We start from the raw sequence: 21,046 nt of genomic DNA, 5'->3' as shown, positions 1-21,046 counted from the left end.
GTTTTCTTTCCATTTCGTCAATAATTTCCCTAAATTTTATTTCCACTTTTCAGCACTGAAAGGTATAGGAAATACATATACGGCACATTTCCAGTGAAAAATCTTTTATTTTACATAAATTGAGAAAGCATAAAAATTATAAATCTTATTAAAACACAAATAACAAATCATGAAAGTTTGGAAAACATTTATCCTGTCCTAGTCTATGTACACAACACACAAGTCAGTCTGAGAAAGACAAGGATACCATGACTTCAATATTACTGGGAGTCAGAGCCGATCTCCTGTCAGACATTATATTGCAATATCTAGGAAACGATCTCTCACTATCAACATTACTGACTAGGATCCACAAAGCCTTCACTGCAGATTCCACAAAAAGTCCATACTCTGCTTTCAGTGAAAGATTAATACCAATCACATCAACCTCTTTACCTTCTCTACAAGAACTAGCTACTAAATCACTAAACAATGTGTGTGGTACCAGAAATTCTGACGTTGGAAGTTCTTGTAGAATGCAAATTTTCTTTATCAGCTGAGAGATTTCAGCACTGTCTAAATTGACTTTTATTGTGTTTCTCAGATTAAACAATTTACCTATAGAAGAAATGACAATTTTTCCTGTATCACACTCCATCAAGTGGTTCAGTTTTGTAAGACTTGCTCTACCTACAGACTGGAAGAGTGATGTTAACTGTACTTGCATATGCTCTGGCAGTTTAAGAAGTTTTTCTGAGGTTGTCTCGAAAAAAAAAAAAAAAAAAAAAAAAAAAAAAAAAAAAAAAAAAAAAAAAAAAAAAAAAATGCATCCTCTAGTAACTTAAAGCTCTTTGCAAGGTCACCAAGCTTAGACCGCAGAAGATGAATTAACGGTATCTTGGAGCCCTCTAATGTCAGCAGCAAATTGCAACATCTTGAGAGGTGCTCAACAAAAAGCTAGGCATTGGATTTTATTTTATTTTATTAATTTTTTTTTTTTTTTTTTTTTTTTTTTTTTTTTTTTTTTTTTTTTTTTTTTTTTTTTTGCTTCAGCAGAAGTCAAAACTTTAAAGTAATTGACAGCTACACTCTTATTTTCAACAGTTTCAACAAATTCTACTATATCACAGAGATATTCTCCAAGGTACTCGACACTTTCAAACCACGAGTTCCACCTGGTGATGACAGGAATACGGAAAAGTTTAGCTTTTGTGGGTACACCTACATAGTTCTGAGCTAACAACTGAATGTATGTATGCTTTCTCTTTCGGGTATTAAGGAAGATGTGTTTTGTCTGCAAAACACAATGGTTCAAATCACAAAGTCCCACAGCCCACACATTGCCAACCAAATTTAATTCATGAGCCTAGCATTGTGTGTGTGTAATAACCCTTATGAAACTAAAACCCTAACTGCATTTATACACTTGCCCATCTAACGGGCTGAATCTGAAGTTATAGAAACTACATTTCTGTACCGAATTTCAAGTTTCTGTATTACACTGATAATTGCTTGCACACATTCTGTAGCATTTGCATTTGCAATAACTTTCACTCCCCCGACAAATAATTTCTGAACTGCACCATCGCCACAACTAAGTACTTTTATCAGAACCACGAACACACACTGCCCTTTTCTGTCTGTCGTTTCATCACAAAGAACTGAAACTCTTTCGTCTTTCACGGCACCTTTTAATATTTCCTCTTCTTCTTTGATGATTCGAGATATGTAACCTTCCCGTAGTCTTCCGGCTGAGGGTAAGTCTCCAGCACTTTAAAATGTCAATGGAACTGCTATTAGAGTACTATGTAACGAATTAAATTACCACATTACCCAATTGTAAGACTTTTTTTAAGAGGGTGTTCGAGGAAAAATTATTTTTAATATAAGCCTATTCTGACCAACAATAAGTATTGGCTGTCGAGATTACCTAATCTTAGGTGCGATTAGCAGACGGTAAATTAATTATTACACAAACCTGGTATGTATTTGTTCATCCATTCTCTCAACTTCGGATGATCAACTTTTTCCATCGGAATGTTAGCCTCAATGAAAGCTCGAGTAGTCGATAAAATGAATTCTTCTTTCTCGTTTTTCGCTTGTTTTGCCGCCGCAGTGACTTCCGTGAGCGTAGCTTGTCTTTTTATACCAGTAGTTGTTAGTGCATTCTCCTTGTTCTTCTTATGGGAAGAAACGTTATTAATGTGTTTCAGGCACATGTCCTTCTGTGCCACTCAATACCCACATTGCAGTATTTGCACATAAGTATCTTCCGACTTTTGTCGAAAACATAAAATCCTTCTGACGAAAATACCTTTTCTCGGTTGAAAACTGTCACTACCATATTAATCATGTGTAGCACGAAAACAAAACAGAAAATACCACACTCAATGCACTGGCGATCCTCAACGATTTCCAACACGTAATACCAAATACACCACCAGAACACTGTAGAATGTCTTTGGAATAGTCAATGTTGTTGTTGTTGTTGTTGTCGTTGTGGTCTTCAGTCCTGAGACTGGTCTGATGCAGCTCTCCATGCTACTCTATCCTGTGCAAGCTGCTTCATCTCCCAGTACCTACTACAGCCTACATCCTTCTGAATCTGCTTAGTGTATTCATCTCTTGGTCTCCCTCTACAATTTTTACCTTCCATGCTGCCCTCAAATACTAAATTGGTGATCCCTCGATGTCTCAGAACATGTCCTACCAACCGATCCCTTCTTCTAGCCAAGTTGTGCCACAAACTCCTCTCCTCCCCAATTCTATTCAATACCTCCTCATTAGTTATGTGATCTGCCCACCTTATCTTCAGCATTCTTCTGTAGCACCACGTTTCAAAAGCTTCTATTCTCTTCTTGTCTAAACTATTTATCGTCCGCATTTCACTTCCACACATGGCTACACTCAATACAAATAGTTTCAGAAACAACTTCCTGACATTTAAATATATATTCGATGTTAACAAATTTCTCTTCTTCAGAAACGCTTTACTTGCCATTGCCAGTCTACATTTTATATCCTCTCTACTTCGACCATCATCAGTTATTTTTCTCCCCAAATAGCAAAACTCCTTTACTACTTTAAGTGTCTCATTTCTTAATCTAATTCCCTCAGCATCACCCAACTTAATTTGACTACATTCCATTATCCTCGTTTTGCTTTTGTTGATGTTAAACTTATACCCTCCTTTCAAGACACTGTCCATTCCGTTCAACTGCTCTTCCAAGTCCTTTGCTGTCTCTGACAGAATTACAATGTCATTGGTGAACCTCAAAGTTTTTATTTCTTCTCCATGGATTTTAATACCTACTCCAAACTTTTCTTTTGTTTCCTTTATTGCTTGCTCAATATACAGATTGAATAACATCGGGGATAGGCTACAACCCTGTCTCACTCCCTTCCCAACCACTGCTTCCCTTTCATACCCCTCGACTCTTATAACTGCCATCTGGTTTCTGAACAAATTGTAAATAGCCTTTCGCTCCCTGTATTTTACCCCTGCCACCTTCAGAATTTGAAAGAGAGTATTCCAATCAACATTGTCAAAAGCTTTCTCTAAGACTACAAGTGCTAGAAACGTAGGTTTGCTTTTCCTTAATCTTTCTTCTAAGATAAGTCGTAGGGTCAGTATTGCCTCACGTGTTCCAACATTTCTACGGAATCCAAACTGATCTTCCCCGAGGTCGGCTTCTATCAGTTTTTCCATTCGTCTGTAAAGAATTCGCGTTAGTATTTTGCAGCTGTGACTTATTAAACTGATAGTTCGATAATTTTCACATCTGTCAACACCTGCTTTCTTTGGGAATAGTCGATATATTATATATATCGAAATGGTGTACAATCGATTTCCGGATTGTGTTACCAAAACTCCAATCGAATTTCCGCAGTTAAGTTCAAATGATGAGATTTTGCAAAGTTTCGTCAATTATTTCGCGATTTGGCTTAAAAGTAAATAGTTTCATAGTATCAGCAAAATGTGTAAAATATCGTGAAAATTTCGGGATTTTGCACTTTGCGAAAAACAGGTGCCTCTAAAGATTCAAAATCTGTCATTTTTTGGGTTTTGACAACCATCCACAAATTGTTACAGTTCCACACGCGTCACCCAGATGGCTTTCTTCTCCACCCAGATTGTATTACTGTATTCAGATATCTTGATTTGTTTTAAAACACACATGCTATCAGCAAAGAATGGATACTATTGATCCTTTGATCTTAATCCCTAAGATGTCTGATGCAGCTCTCCTTTCCTACCATTTGCCATCTATTGCACAGCAAATAATTGATTGGGCACAACTGAGTAAAATTAATGGCTAATGTAAGAGACTGCAGGGTCATTGCAAATACATCTCAGTAAATTAGCTTACTACACCTATTTTCATTCTCTGCTTTCGTATGGCACCATATTCTGGGGTAACTCATCATTGAGTAAAAGAGTGTTCATTGCACAAAAGCGTGTAATCAGAATAATTGCTGCAGCTCATCCAAGATCATCCTGCAGACACTTATTTAAAGAGCTAGGGATCTTCACTGTAGCCTCACAATGTATATATTCACTTATTTGTCATATTCATGATCTATGGAACAAGTACTAATCTCATATAATCTGCATAGGTGAGTCAGACCAGAGCTGACTGAACATTATTAAATTGTGGGCTGCTTGCTGCACAGCAGGGACTGCCATTACAACACCAGGCGGTTACAATATCACAAGGCACAGCTGAATAACCAGAGTTGAAATATCACCAGCTCAGCAGGAAGGTAGAACTATTGCAGCTTGGTGCACCAGTGACTTCACATCCAACCCAAGGACTTGTCGTGGCTTATGTGATCGAAACCAGTGCTACAGCGAAACAAGGATGAGCCAAGACCTTGTAAGTACTCATAATTTTCACTCAAAAGTATCACAGTTTTCCAGACTCCAGTCCTGAGGGGGGACCTACGTTGGTCTATAGGCCTATGTGGCTCAACTGGGCACCCTCTCCAGATTCTGCTACTGTTAGCTGAGGCCCTGCTGCTGGTGGAATTAGTGCTGTCTAATCAGGGTGCCATCTGGGGGTCTACATCAGCTGCTGTTGGCCTCCTGTCCAGGAGGTCTACAGCTCAAGCTTGGGTTTGTGCAGCTGTTCAATCACCATCACCTGCGCAGGCAAGCTCCTTGTTGCTTGCCTCAACCTGTGTGGGCAGGCAGCCACAACTGCTGTTGGAGGGCATTTATACACCCAGGGGTTACGATGTGATTGTATGCACTATGTCCTGAACTGCCGGGCAGCAGTGTACATTATGAGCCGCTGGAATTCATATCCTTGCATGACAGCTGCAGTCAACACCAGTAACTGCCTGAAACTACAAGGTGTCAGGCTGCCTGCTACCAGCTGCATCTCCTCATAGGCTGTACACAGCTTATGACCTAGGGGCTGTAACTTCTCCAAGTATTGTCACAATTGTCGTTGATGAAAAATAAATGACTGTTTTAACAATGATGTTTCTATGACAAAATGTCAGGTGGTTACCAGGCGTCCAGTCACTGCTCTACTGCCACCCTGCCCAGAGTGGTGAAATATCTCATCCTGACATCCACCAATCCCGTTCCACCCCCCACCACAGAGCCCTACCACCATCATCTCTGAAAGTGGTAACAGAAGTGGTACCTGGCATCTGTAGTCGGATAGAGAACAACGTCTCTGGCCAATGAGTGCACTTCATCAGTATGGTTTTAGCGAGTGAGTTTTTATTTTTGTTTTCTTTTGTCCATGGCCATAGTAAACAAGCTGTTGTTGTTGCGGTCTCCAGTCCTGAGACTGGTTTGATGCAGCTCTCCATGCTACTCTATCCTGTGCAAGCTCATTCATCTCCCAGTAGCTCCTGAAGCCTACATCCTTCTGAATCTGTTTAGTGTATTAATTCCCACTATATCTAACTTTAACCTAACCATTTCCCTTTTTAATTTTCTAACCTGCCTGCCCGATTAAGGGATCTGACATTCCACGCTCCGATCCGTAGAATGCCAGTTTTCTTTCTCTTGATAACGACGTCCTCTTGAGTAGTTCCCGCTCGGAGATCTGAATGGGGGACTATTTTTACCTCCGGAATATTTTACCCAAGAGGACGCCATCATCATTTAATCATACAGTAAATCTGCATCCCCTCGAGAAAAATTACGGCTGTAGTTTCCCCTTGCTTTCAGACGTTTGCAGTACCACAACAGCAAGGCCGTTTTGGTTAGTGTTACAGGGCCAGATCGGTCAATCATCCAGACTGTTGCCTCTGCAACTACTGAAAAGGTTGCTGCCCCTCTTCAGGAACCACACGTTTGTCTGACCTCTCAACAGATCCCCCCCCCAGTTGTGGTTGCACCTACAGTATGGCTAACTGTATCGCTGAGGCACGCAAGCCTCCCCACCAACGGCAAGGTCCATGGTTCATGGAGGGGTGGGGGTGGGGGGGGGGGGGGGGGGGGGGGGGGAATTATAACTAAGAATTTATATTTGAAATGAAAACAGGAATTTTGCTTGCAATATGTAATTGGGAAGAAGAATATGTGCATTATTCATAAAAAAAATGATGATTTTACAATGACGAAATGTAGGTGTGAAGAGAGAGAGAGAGAGAGAGAGAGAGAGAGAGAGAGAGAGAGAGAGAGAGACCAAGGCAAGGCTTGAACCAGTGATCCTTGGACTGCACCACTGCAATCTATTACAATACCGATTCTGCCATAAATCCAGTATGCATTGGTATCTCAACTGTATCACAAACAGTCCCTCAGGAAACTTCAAAGCTGATTTTTTTTCTGGAAATTTTTAAGAACACCCTATTTCTTGGCATTTTTTATCCATGTTCCACACGTGTGTTTCACTATGGAGCAGTAGCCTCAGCCATTTTCATACAATGCATTAGAAGTGTGACAATCAAAGCACAACAGTACAGAAACTTGACTGTACACAATCTTTGAAATAAAAACTACATAGCTACAGCGTGATTAAGAAAAATGTTGATGGCTGTTAATACATTAGAATATCTTGAAGTTTCATTTAATGTAACTTACTAATAAGATATCTAACACACAGGTAGTTTCTACTTCCAAGAGCGTAATACTACCAGTGTACGTATTCTACGGTTATGACCAATTGTCGAATTTGTGTTTGTTTACTTCACATTTATTCTTACAATGAACAGAGTATAGCTGCAGCCCTGCTGTTGGTGCAAAGTCCAATGCTGTGGACTTAGTGTCCTCCAATCAGTGGGACACATGGCACCCAACTTCAGCTACTGCCAGTCTCCAACCTTGGAGATCTACAGCTCAAGCCTAGAGCCATGAAGCCTTTCAACTGCTGTCTCCTGTGCAGGCAAACTCTTTGCTGTCTGCTTTGCTTGTGTGGGTAGCCATAGCCGCTACTTGAAGCTATCTCGTCAAAATGTGATTCATTGCACCTCTGTATTCTATGTCCCGGGCTGCCGGGCAGTCTCTAATTTGCGTTATGGAGTATCACGTGCTGCTGGCGTCAGAGTCACTGCAGAACTGCTGCTGACATCACCAGTGACTTTGTGATACTGCCAGCTGTTAGACTGCCTGCTGCTGACTCTGCCTCCTCACAGGTCATACACAGATTATGTACTGGGGTCAATGACTTCTCTGAGTATGATCAGATTGTTGTAATTGATGAACAATAAATTAATGTTTTAGCAATGGTGTTTCTATGAGGAAACATTGGACAACTACCAAGTATCTGCTCACTGCTCCAGTGCCAGACCCCCCCCCCCCCCTCCCCTGGGGTGGTGGAGTTTTCACATCCTGACCTCCAACTACCCCATTCCACCACACCATAAAGGCCTACCACTACAGCCTCTATATGGCTGTCTGCTTCACTTCAGCATGACTGTTTCGACCGACATCATCAACAATCTTCAATATATATGAAATCTAAACCTGCTCTGGCAATTCTTTCTTTCCACCTTCCCTTCAACTTAAAATATTTACCAGTAGCTCATATCTGAACATGTGCCCAACTGTTATGTTACTGAATGCCAATTTTTTATATGGACAAGTAATAGCAGTATTAACACCAAAAGTCTTCTAAAATTCAAATGCCTGATCACCTAGTTTATTAGTGTTATCATTATTACTATTAATAAGTAATAAATTAAAGGCATTTTGAAAAGATACTGAGTGAGAGCAGTTGTTAATGACACATGATAATTAACAACAATAAATAAAAAAATTATTAATAAGCCCTTGATGCATATACTAATACAACATTATTTCTATTTTGTTTCAATAATAGTAAAGAAGATCTCTAATTATCGCTACACACCTGACTACTGGAATCCAACACACTAATCTGCCTTCTATAACAAGGTGGTTTGCAGCAAAGTTCAGAAGGTCACAGTATATTTGCTGTAGTCCATACACAATTTTAGATGGGATGTGGCTCTGTAAATGCTCCTCACTAATTTGGTAACTCTTAGTTGAACCTATGCGTTCCGTGGCTTCGCGAATTCCATAAGGAGCTGCAATGGAAAGAACAGATAATGTTCTTAACACCTGCTGATAAGTCAAGTGTATAAAAGACCCTTTTACAAAAAAGTGTACAGGCACACGCCCGCCCCCCCCCCCCCCCCCCACACACACACACACACACAGAGAGAGAGAGAGAGAGAGAGAGAGAATTTATTACATTCCAAAATCAGCTACACAGTTAGTTACATGTCCAGTAGATTATATTCACAATACTAATCATGCTTTGAAATATGCCACCTTTTTGTTTAAGTGTTTCTGACATTATTGAAACTGAGTTATGTATAATATGGTCAACTGTGCCTCATCATCTGACAAATCATTTACCATTGTGGAGGCATCTGTTTAACTTCTAGTAAGAAACCATTACCTATCAATGTGCTACAATCTCAAGCTACTGAATCAGGAAATTTTTAACTGATACCAACTTGCTGGTGACCAACAGCGTTTTTGAACAAATTTTTTGTTATGATTCATTAAGATTTAAACAAATCAATAAGAAAGGAACCTCCACTGTAAAGAAACTTCTAAAGAAATAGAAACTACAGCATAATAGGTGCGAAGAAAGTGTGTGTTGTAGATACAATATGAATGTAATGCAATGCATGAAAAGCCATCAATGGCTATCAGAATACTGTCAAAAGATTTCTCATAAAAAGCACAGAAAATCTGGTCATGTGTAAAGGGTTTTAGTGGTACCAAAGTTAATGTCCAGACACTTGTGGTCATGACAGGAACTGAAACTGAGTGTAGCAAAGCAAAAGCAGAAATACTAAAATCAGTTTTCAAATGTTCCTTTACAAACAAAACCCCTGGAGTAATAGCCCAATTTAATTCTCACGCCACTGCGAAGATGAGTGATATTGGTATTAGAGTCAGCAGTGTTGACAAATACCTAAAATTGCTGGAATTGAACAAAGCTTCACAGTCTGACAGAACCCCAATGAGATTCTGTACCAAATCTGTGGCAGAGTTAGCTCCATCTTTAGCCATAACATACTGCACAGACCTCAAACAAAAAACCATGACCGATAGTTGGAAGAAAGCATAAGTCACACACATGTACAAGAAAGGTAGCTGAAATGATCCACAACTACTTTCCAATATCTTTGAGAGTCATTTGTTGCAGAATCTTACAACATATTCTGAACTTAAACCTAAGGACATATCCAAACAGAATGATTTCCTCCACTCCATTTGGTATGAATTCCAAAAACATCAATCACTTGAAACCCAATTTGCAGTTTTCTCACTTGACATCCTGAAACCCATGGATCAAGGTAGTCAGGATAGATGCAGTATTTTTGATTTCCAAAAAGCAGTTAGCTCAGTACTGCAACTATACTTGCTATCAAAAATATGATCATATGAAGGTATCAAACAAAATTTGTGACTGCATTGAGAATTTCTTGGTAGAGAATATACAGTATGTTACCTCAGATGGAGAGTCATCGATAGGTGTATAAGCAATTACAGGTGTGGAGGAGGAAGAGGAGGAGGAGATTAGTGTTTATCATCCTGTCAACAATGAGATCATCAGAAAAGGTGCACAAGCTCATGTCAGGGAAGAATGGAGATGGAAATCAGCCATGCCCTTTCGGAGGAACCACCCCGGCATTTGCCTAAAACGATTTAGGGAAATCACGGTAAACTTAAACCAGAATGAGTGGACATGTGTTTGAACCAACATCCTGCTGAATGCAAATCCAGTGTGCTAACTGTCACGCCACCTCGCTTAGTAACTACAGTTGTGTCCCTGTGAAGTGTGTTGGGACCTTTGCTGTCCAAGTTGTACATTAACAACCTTGCACGCAATATTAATAACATCCTTTGACTTTCCTGATGACACAGTTATCTATAATTAAGTGCTTCTGAAAAAGCTGCATAATTATTCATTCAGATCTTGATAAGATTTCAAAGTTGTGTTAAGATTGCCACTTGCTTTAAATGTTCAGAAATGTAAAATTTTTCTCTTGGCACAACAACAAAAAATGTAGTGTCCTCTGACAACAATATTAGTAAGTCACAATTTGAACCAGTCAACTCATACGAATACCTAGGCATAACAATTACATAGGTTCAGTCATAGGTAAAGAAAGTGGTGGGATTCAATTTACTGGTGGAATTCTATGGAAATGCCAAAAGTCTACAAAGAAAATTGTTTACAATACACTCATGTGACTCATCCTAGAATATGGCTCAACTGTTTGATATCTGCAATAAATAAGATTATCAGAGGATATTGAATGTATAATGTATACAGAAAAGGGCAGCACGAATAGTCAAAGATTTGCCTGAATTATGAGAGAGTGTAACGGAAAAGTGTTTGAACCATCGCGCCAACTCACTTGGTAACAACAGGTGTGTCCCAGAGAATAAACTGAACTGGCACACAGTTGAAGGAAATGCAAATTGAAATGTGGACAGCAGGAAAACTTGGAATGAAGCATGTTTCAATGTTACATGTACATTTGTAGTGAACAAATGAAGAGAATTATAATCTTTCAGTGTCGTAAAGGGAGGAAAATTTAATCTCAAGTTTACTAGTTGAAGTAACAATTAAGCCCTCGCTTGAAATTACATTTTTAAGGTTGGCAACTATGACTGGTAGAGGGGGATTCCCTGATCAAAGAAAGCACTGGAGGAACACTGTAGTACATAAACTTACATTGCAGTGTCCAGTGCATGAAAGATGTTGGTAAGAAACTACACCAAGCGCAAGCCGAATCAAAAAAAGTTTATGTGAAGGTGTTATGAACAGAAGAAGTGTGTTTAATGGGTGTAGTAGGTTTACTGGAGGTAGAACTAATGTCCATGAGAACAGAGGAGTGGAAGACCTTCCATTTTGACTAATGTGTTGGTGAAAAAAACTGAGGAAGCTGTTTGTGAAGATCACCAATTGACAGTGAATGAAATTTCTGCAATGTTTCCAGAACTCTCTTATACAAGACACTCCCAGAAATGTTGTGATACTGGAAACTGCATGCAAAATAGGCCCCAAAACAGCTGACAGGGCAGCACAAGAAAAATTGAGTCAGTAGTACCTGTGAGTTTCTTGAGAAATTGGGAGGTGAGGATCTTCTGAGCTCTATTGTGACTGGGGATGAAATGTGGGTGGCTCATTACATGCCTGAGACTAAACAACAGTCATCACAGTGGCTCACATCAACTACCCATGTGCTAAAAAATTCAAAACCACAATTTAGGGTAAAAAAATCCCAGCCTCAGAGTTTCTGGACCAAAAAAAGCATCATTTTGGTTAATTTCCTGCCTCAGGGGGATACCATGATATTGTGAAATCCTAAAAAAACTCCAACAGACTGTTTTAAATAAAAGGAGGGGAATGATGATGAGAGGAGTGTACTTTTTGCACTACAATGCCCATCCTCACACAGCTTTAGTCACCAAGGCATTCTTGGACTCATTTGTTTGGAATATATTGAACCACCCCTATGTTCCCCTGATTTGGTGTCTTCACCTCCCTGAAGGCACACATCATTGGAATTAAATTTTCAGCTGATGAGCAGGTGCAGAAAGGGGTTATGAGGTGGAGGACGGAGCTGGCAGGAGAGTTCTTCGTGGAGGGCATAAAGAAGCTTGTGCCACTGTTCACCACATGCACTGAACAGAATGGCAATTATAGGAAAAACAGTCAACAAGTGTATCAAGAACAGCCTGTAACGGATTTTTTTCTTTTTCTTTTTTTTTTTTCAAAATAAAGTTTTTCTAAAAAATATTCAAATCCAGTACACTTACTTTCTGAACATGCCTCCTACCTTTGGCAAATTGCAACTTGTGATGAAAAATCAGACAAAGTTCAATATCAGTTGCTGCAGTCTGGTTTTTGGCAACTATGCCAAACTATGGAGTCAGTCTCATGAGTCCTATGGAAAAAAGGGTTGGCTAGATGCAGGTGGGTGAACCCTAAAAACTGTTTTCAGTATGGCCGACACAGGGGACTTGGAAAAGATCAATAAGGCATTAAGGCAAATTCAAGTGGATGCAGAAGACAATTGCGGAACCACAGACCAACACACCACACACCTCACCAATCTTGAAAAGGCTATAGTAAATAACACTAAACACCACTTCTTGACCACCACACTCTTGACCAACTTTCAGGCATTTCCAGCTACCACCAGTCATAGCTTGAGCATATTTTTAGAACATTTGGACAACACAGACACCCATATAATGATTGCAAAGCTCCTTTGCACCCTCAACGCACATCAGCGACACACACATATAGAAACAAACTACAGGAAGGACTGTTACACGCTATCTGTGGTCGTCTGACACCAATACTCCACCTACAGATCAGTATCTAGAAGGGTTACACATTGTTTAAATGGGATTAACAGACGTGGGAGAAGAATTTTTATCACTGTACTATCACACGGTTACCGTCACCAGTACCCAAGAGGGTACCCAGCTGAAAATTCAAATACAAATACCATTAAATTGCAGACACTGCAGATTTCAGTGTTGTGCCCTCCATACTTACGTAGTACCCTTGGGAGCCATATAAAAGTCTGTGCATCTGAAAGAACACAAAATACTATTAGTGACACCTGGTAGACAGTCCCACACCCTGCTCTCCACACAGGAATTACTGCACTGCCAAAATGGGCCAGTCACCATCTGCCTTACACAACAGGTGCACACCATTCCCAGGTCATGTGAGTTCACCCTGTTCTGATCCCAGAAATCTGTGACGGAGTGTCATAACAAGATGATCATAGATAAAATAGAATTCTCCAAATGACACAACTGCATTAGTTATACTCCGTGGCAAACCCTATGGTCGCCATTTCTACTCATTATGCGCAAGCATATTACAGTGGCATACACCACACAGAGCTACAAGGACAAGGGCTATAAATCAATGGTACTTGATGTGATATTTCTGGACCAACCTTCCGACTATGCACCATCATCACTGGAACCACCACAGTAAATATCAGCCATACATTAATTTACCTGCATAACCTATCCTTTGAGATTCTAGTGCCTGAAAACCTGACCTACTTGAAAAATGAATCACATCTGACTCTAGTTGCGTCCCTACATCAGATGATACCTGCGTAAAATGGCCATGTATCAATGGAACACCAGCTAGATTGTGAGGGAAGTACTGTACACAACATCACTGCCAACTTGTAACTATAGTAACGACAACCTCAGGTGCTTGCATAGTCTTAACCATAATACGTATTGCACACTAGCAGTTCATGTGTTGAATTTCCCGGATTCTGTCCCTAGCATCCTTCAACCTATAGGTACATACCAGTAATATCGGCACCAATGAGGAACAAAGATTGACAAAGGATAGAGCAAACAATGAACCAAAACTCAGTGTGTAGGCCAACTGCTGGTGGAACAGCAGAAGTGTAATTAGTGTAAAGGAAAAAATGATACTGTGACTGGAGAAAAGGGACACAAATGAAAATATAGTAAATATGTTAATGTTTCTATTTCAGCCAGTTCACCAACAGGAATCAGGTGGGCCAGATTTTTCTAGGAAGAAGGAAGAGCAATGACACCCCTCAGAGCCAGGACCTAGTGCTGTATCCAGAGCTCCAGCAGCCATGATCAATGACCGGCCAACACTGCAGCCCTCTGCCATGCGACTGTTCCACACTGACCTCCTCCTGGATGATGACACACTCATCATGGACACTGGCCTCATTAGGGACATTGCAATGTGATGCCTTCCGCATAGTCAGATCCAGACAGCTGTATTTAAATCCAACCAGGTCAGCCTGTCACTTTCGAACAGCTGGGCTATACTATGATGTCAAGTCTGTGCCAGATGCGGCCGTACCAATGATGCACTCGCCATCACTGTGGCCAGGCCTCAAATGTTTGACCACCACCTGACCACCATGGTGCTTGGGCAGCTCTTCATTCTGCCACTTTCAAAGGGCTATGATGCAGGGATCCAACCATCTCCGCAAATGGCGAGGTTCAGGCATCAGTTGCAGCATGCGATCTGTATTACCGCTGACCAGACCGATGCTGGGAGGTCAACATCTGGGAGATGCAATGTTGGTGTACTTGCTGGCCTCAGGATCAACACTAGTAACATTGAAGACTGAATGAATCTAAATAAACAACAATAAAGAGTTTCTTGTATCTATATGCTGTCTTCTTATGTTGCGCACCCAGCATTTATTGAATATAAAAGGCAGATAGGCAGACCTAAGAAAGGCTGACCAATACTGTGCGGACAGGGGCACCAAGTAGGGGACTGACATGTACCACAGGAGAATAGTAATCAAGAGGGACGTACCTACCGAAACAGAAGAAGAGAGTGCACTCATAGGGTCAACCCATATGTGAGATATAGGTACTGTTCCTAAAGGGGAAGAAAAAGGAACACTTTTATTTTACCCATAGTTCTTCCAAACTACAATAAGTAATAAATAAGCACATACTTAGAAAAGGTAGTACGGAAAGTAGGAACAAACAGTAGGTTACTCACTGGTCATGCACATCTGTAATTTACAATTTGAAAAAGAGCAGAAAACAGAAAAATTTTGGTCCTTTCGATTTTTAGATACTGAAAGAGCTAACTCCAACATGGATTGAAAGGTTCACGTTTTATAACTGTAGTAAAATGGAAAAAAGGAATGACCAGGCAATAAGAACAAGATTATTAATAGAAAAAGATGTATTGTTGAGAACTGAAGTGTTATCCTATGTGATATTAATGTCATGGTGATTATGTATAAAAATATCGCGTGTTCGAGCTGAGGGGGAGGGATACGTAGTGCTTTGAGAATTTCCGCGTAAATTCTAGAACCACTCTTCCTTCTACCATCTCAAACACACGATATTTTAAATATAAGTGGCAAAGTGGAAGCGTACCTACTGTGCCACCTGCTTCTGTGTGCAGGTTGGAAGTTTGTTATGAGAAGACTGTAAGAGTGGCGGTCCACTGGCGACGACAAGTGTTTGCCGCTTGTGCCACAGATGCTATGTGAAAGAACACAGAGTAATTATATGCTATTCTTTACTGTGTTAGTGAATGTGATTATTGTAAAAAGACAAACGAACAATTGATTATAGACTTTTTAACTTACTTCATGTCTTAGCCCTGAAAGAGGCAAGACGTATGTGATGTCCATAAATTATTTGGTTGTTAGACCAATGTTATTATAAATGCATTTAATAGAGTCTAATGTTTGATGAACAAGTTGACTTGCAGAAGTTGTTGTCTGTGAAAGTTGAAAATATATTATGATTGAACTGAAAGTATTCTACGAGTACCCAATTATTTCAAGAGTAGAGAAAGTCTAATAAATTCCTATAACCAGCAATAGTCTTTGGAGAAGCAGATTTTGGGAGATCAACGTAGCTGATTATCCAGAGAAGAGGATTGGCTAGACCCGCCACGTAAGTCAACTGATGAGAGCGAATTGTGAATGGTGAATGCAATCCAGTTTTGCACCATTTCTCCTGTCGTCAAAATGTTAGAATCTCAACTCCTCTCTCTCTCTCTCTCTCTCTCTCTCTCTCTCTCTCTCTCTCTCTCTCTCTCTCTGTGTGTGTGTGTGTGTGTGTGTGTGTGTGTGTGTGTGTGTGTGTGTGTAGAATTACTGTAAGTAAAGACTGCTACAGGGAGACTGAGGGGTGGGGGGGCACAGCCACTTGCAGTGCTTCAAAGGTAAGAGACAATGTGGAAGGATTAATACAGTTTGCAGCACTGCCTTTATATAAATTTAAAAACAGTGACAGATTATAAGAACTTTCATAAATGTTTGCAATAAAAACAGAAAACAAAGAAGAAACACAATGTGGTACGTATACAAGAAACGTTTGGTCGCAATGGGTGGTAGCTTGTATTCGTAATAACTATAAAGTTTTTTGACAAATGTCTTCCCACAGTAATGGAGATGAACTTTTACATTATAAATGGTGCACATAATAATGGTATATGTCTTAAACGTACAGATCTGACGTATAGTGAGGCTATGAAGAATGCTACATTTTTGTATTTGAATATAAACACCGCATATAAAAGAATGCCTTGCCTTAAGATACAACTATGTTTATGTAAAGATATATTTGTCACTATTAAAACTGCAAATACTGGGAGAAGGACAGAAACATTAAGTTCAAATTGTGCCCAGCATCTACAACAAAATCATTTTTTACTTACGGTCAGTAACAATTGCATCCACTTTGAAGTCAGGATGCCATACAGGAAGAGAAGAATCAGCAACAATTACATCTATGTACTGGCTGCTTCTTCCATACTGTTTCAGATTGGTGCGTATACTTTCATCTTCATCTCTCTTTTTCTAAAAGATAGAACAATATCACATAATTATTACAATTAAAAGGTTTATGAATGAGTCATTAGATCACACTGCATTTGAATTTTTTTTTTGTCATGGAGCCAGAGAGTAAAGAAGATAGGGGGCAGGGTGGCAAAGATTATTATTGTTTAGCAGACAATACATTTTCACAATAAAAGTAATTTGTAATTAGAAATGAAAAGAAAAAGTAATCCAACACACAATAAAATCTTTACTGAGAGAAGAGACAAGTCAGAAAAGCTGTTTATCTTTCAATACACGAGGCGTGTTTTTTAAGGAAGTGCCATTTTGAAATTAAAAAAAGATGTGCTAAGATATCTCAATAATTTTATTTTTACATGAAATCCTGTACCTTAATCTACTTTTCTACATAATTTCCGTCAATATTGAGGCACTTGTCATAATGATGTACCAGTTTTTGAATACCCTCCTCATAGAAGTCTACCGCCTGACTTGTTAACCACTGCATCACCACTGATTTGACTTGTCATCATCTTGAAGACGCTGACCGTCCAGGTGCTTCTTCAAGTGCTAGAGTTTCCCATCAAAAAGACATGATGAGATCGTTGGTCTGATTCGCCACATGTGGACGGGCATTGTCTTGCAGCAAAACGATGCCCTTGCTCAACTTCCATGGACTGTTGCTTTGTTTCTGGTGTGACATAGGCCACCCACGTTTCATAGCCCGTAATAATTTGGCTTCAGAAATCATCACCGTCATTGTGGTACCGCTCAAGGAAAGTCAATGCATTGTCTAAACATTTGGTTTTGTGCACATCCGTCAACATTTTCGTACCCAATGTGCGCACAATTTTCGGTAATTCAAGTGCTTGGTCACAATTCCATACAAAACACTATGAGAAACATTAGGAAAGTCATCCCGCAAGGAGGAAATCGTAAAGCGTCTGTTTTCTCTCACCTTATTGTCCACTTCCTGCACCAAACTTTCATTAAAGGCCGAAGGACGCCCACTCCATTCCTCATCATGCACATTTGTGCAGCCATCTTTAAATGCTCTCACCCACTTTCTTACCATTCCATCACTCATAATGTTTTCTCCTTAAACTGCACAGATCTCACGATGAATATCGATTGCTTTTAGGCCTTTAGCACTAAGAAATCTTATAACATCCCGTACTTTAAGGTCGGTGGGACTCACGACTATCGGAGGCATCTTAAACACTCAGTACACAATGAAACAAGGAAGAATGAGACTGTAATGGCGTCAGTGCATAGATTAAGGTACAGGCTTTCATGCAAAAATAAAATTATTGAGATATCTTAGCATGTCTTTTTTTAATTTCAAAATGGTACTTACTTAAAAAACATGCCTCGTAGAAGACTGTATCGTAACAGAATCTTTTAAGGCCGTGCAATGGATTTTAATATGACCTGCTATAAAAGTAGAAATAATTTACAAGGAGAATTAAAGTAACACTTTTGCACTAAAATGTCATAGAATTCATGCATCTAAAACATGGTTAAATTAGTACTGATAATTTGTTCACATAAGGTGGCAGCTGTCTGCGACTGATCTGTGTAAACTTACGTAAGTCCTTTTTTAAAGTAACAGAGAATAATACACCCCCCATGAACCATGGACCTTGTTGTAGGGGAGGCTTGCATGCCTCAGCGATACAGATAGCCCTACCGTAGGTGCAACCACAACGGAAGGGTATCTGTTAAGAGGCCAGACAAATGTGGATTCCTGAAGAGGGCCAGCAGCCTTTTCAGTAGTTGCAGGAGCAACAGTCTGGATGATTGACTGATCTGGCCTTGTAACATTAACCAAAATGGCCTTGTTGTGTTGATACTGTGAACAACTGAAAGCAAGGGGAAACTACAGCCATAAATTTTCCTGAGGGTGTGCAACTTTACTGTATGGTTAAATGATGAGGACATCCTCTTGGGTAAAATATTCCGGAGGTAGAATAGTCCGCCATTTGGTTCTCTGCACGTCATCATCAGGAGAAAGAAAACTGGCATCCTACGACTGGAGGGTGTGGAATGTCAGATCCCTTAATCGGGAAGATACGTTAGAAAATTTAAAATGGGAAATGGATAGGTTAAAGTTAGATATAGTGGGAATTAGTGAAGTTCGGTGGCATGAGGAACAAGACTTCTGGTCAGGTGAATGCAGGGTTATAAATACAAAATCAAATAAGGGTAATGCAGGAGTAGGTTTAACAATGAATAAGAAAATAGGAACACCAATAAGCTACTACGAACAACATAGTGAATGCATTATTGTAGCCAAGATAGACACAAGCCCCACACCCACCACAGTAGTACAAGTTTATATGCTAACTAGCTCTGTAGATGATGAAGAGATTGATGAAAAGAAATTATTCAGATAGTCAAGGGAGCTGAAAATTTAATAATCATGGAGGACTGGAATTCGATAGTAGGAAAAGGAAGAGAAGGAAAAATAATAGGTGAATATGGACTGGGGAAAAGGAACAAAAGAGGAAGCCATATGGCAGAATTTTGCACACAGCACAACTTAATCATAGCTAACGCTTGGTTTATGAATCATGAAAGAAAGCTGTATACGTGGAAGAGGCTTGGAGACACTGGAAGGATTCAAATAGATTATACAATAGTAAGACAGAGATTTAGGATCCAAGTTTTAAATTGCAAAACATTTCCAGGGGCAGATGTGGACTCTGACCACAATTTATCAGTTGTGAATTGTAGATTAAAACTGAAGTAACTGCAAAAAGGTAGGCATTTAAGGAGATGGGACCTGGATAAACTGAAAGAACCAGAGGTTGTAGAGACTTTCAGAAAGATCATTAGGGAATGATTGACAAGAACAAGGGAAAGGAATATAGTAGAAGACGTATTGGTAGATTTGAGAGATGAAATAGTGACGGCAGCAGAGGATTAAGTGGGTAAGAAGATGAAGCTAGAAATCCTTGGGTAACAGAAGAGATATTGAATTTAATTGATGAAATGAGAAAATATAAAAATGCAGCAAATGAAGCAGGCAAAAAGGAATACAAATGTCTCAAAAATGAGATTGACAGGAAGTACAAAATGGTTAATCAGGGATGACTAGAGGACAAATGCAAGGATGTAGTGGCATATATCACTAGGGGTAAGATAAATACTGCATATAGGAAAATTAAAGAGACCTTTGGAGAAAAGACAATGAATATCAAGAGCTCAGATGGAAAACCAGTCCTAAGCACAGAAGGGAAAGCGGAAAGGTGAGAAGAGTATATAGAGGGTCTATACAAGGGTGATGTACTTGAGACCAATATTATGGAGTGGGAGAGGATGTAGATGAAGATGAACTGGGAGATATGATACTGTGTGACGTATTTAACAGAGCACTCAAAGACCTAAGTCGGAACAGGGCCCCAGGAGTAGACAACATTCCATTAGAACTGTAGATATCCTTGGGAGAGTCATGTTGTTGTTGTGGTCTTCAGTCCTGAGACTGGTTTGATGCAGCTCTCCATGCTACTCTATCCTGTGCAAGCTTCTTCATCTTCCAGTACCTACTGCAACCTACATCCTTCTGAATCTGCTTAGTGTATTCATCTCTTGGTCTCCCTCTACGATTTTTACCCTCCATGCTGCCCTCCAACGCTAAATTGGTGATCCCTTGATGCCTCAGAACATGTCCTACCAACTGATCCCTTCTTCTGGTCAAGTTGTGCCACAAACTTCTCTTCTCCCCAATCCTATTCAATACTTCCTCATTAGTTATGTGATCTACCCATCTAAGCTTCAGCATTCTTCTGTAGCACCACATTTCGAAAGCTTCTATTCTCTTTTTGTCCAAACTATTTATCGTCCATGTTTCACTTCCGTACATGGCTACACTCCATACAAATACTTTCAGAAATGACTTCCTGACACTTAAATCTATACTCGACGTTAACAAATTTCTCTTCTTCAGAAACGTTTTCCATGCCATTGCCAGTCTACATTTTATATCCTCTCTACTTCGACCATCATCAGTTATTTTGCTCCCCAAATAGCAAAACTCCTTTACTACTTTAAGTGTCTCATTTCCTAATCTAATTCCCTCAGCATCACTAGACTTAATTCGACTACATTCCATGATCCTCGTTTTGCTTTTGTTGATGTTCATCTTATATCCTCCTTTCTAGACACTATCCATTCCGTTCAACTGCTCTTCCATGTCCTTTGCTGTCTCTGACAGAATTACAATGTCATCGGTGAACCTCAAAATTTTTATTTCTTCTCCATG

The 21,046-nt window shown here is 39.7% G+C and overlaps 1 protein-coding gene across 2 annotated transcripts in view; it reads right to left on the bottom strand.

Moving 5' to 3' along the window:
• LOC124709590 (tRNA (guanine(10)-N2)-methyltransferase homolog) overlaps nt 1-21,046 on the bottom strand; it is a 181,987-nt gene that overhangs the window by 48,445 nt on the left and 112,496 nt on the right. For both annotated transcript variants that reach the window (XM_047240852.1, XM_047240851.1), the window contains exons 7-8: nt 16,662-16,803; nt 8,295-8,490 (exon numbers count right to left, since the gene is read on the bottom strand). In XM_047240852.1, coding sequence (XP_047096808.1) covers nt 8,295-8,490; nt 16,662-16,803 — 338 coding nt within the window. The remainder of the gene's footprint in view (nt 1-8,294; nt 8,491-16,661; nt 16,804-21,046) is intronic.

The sequence above is a fragment of the Schistocerca piceifrons genome, chromosome 1 (assembly GCF_021461385.2).
Source record: "Schistocerca piceifrons isolate TAMUIC-IGC-003096 chromosome 1, iqSchPice1.1, whole genome shotgun sequence".
NCBI classification, from domain to species: domain Eukaryota; kingdom Metazoa; phylum Arthropoda; class Insecta; order Orthoptera; family Acrididae; genus Schistocerca; species Schistocerca piceifrons.
The sequence above is the reverse complement of the archived record's forward strand: the minus strand, read 5'-3'. Positions and strand labels throughout refer to the sequence as shown.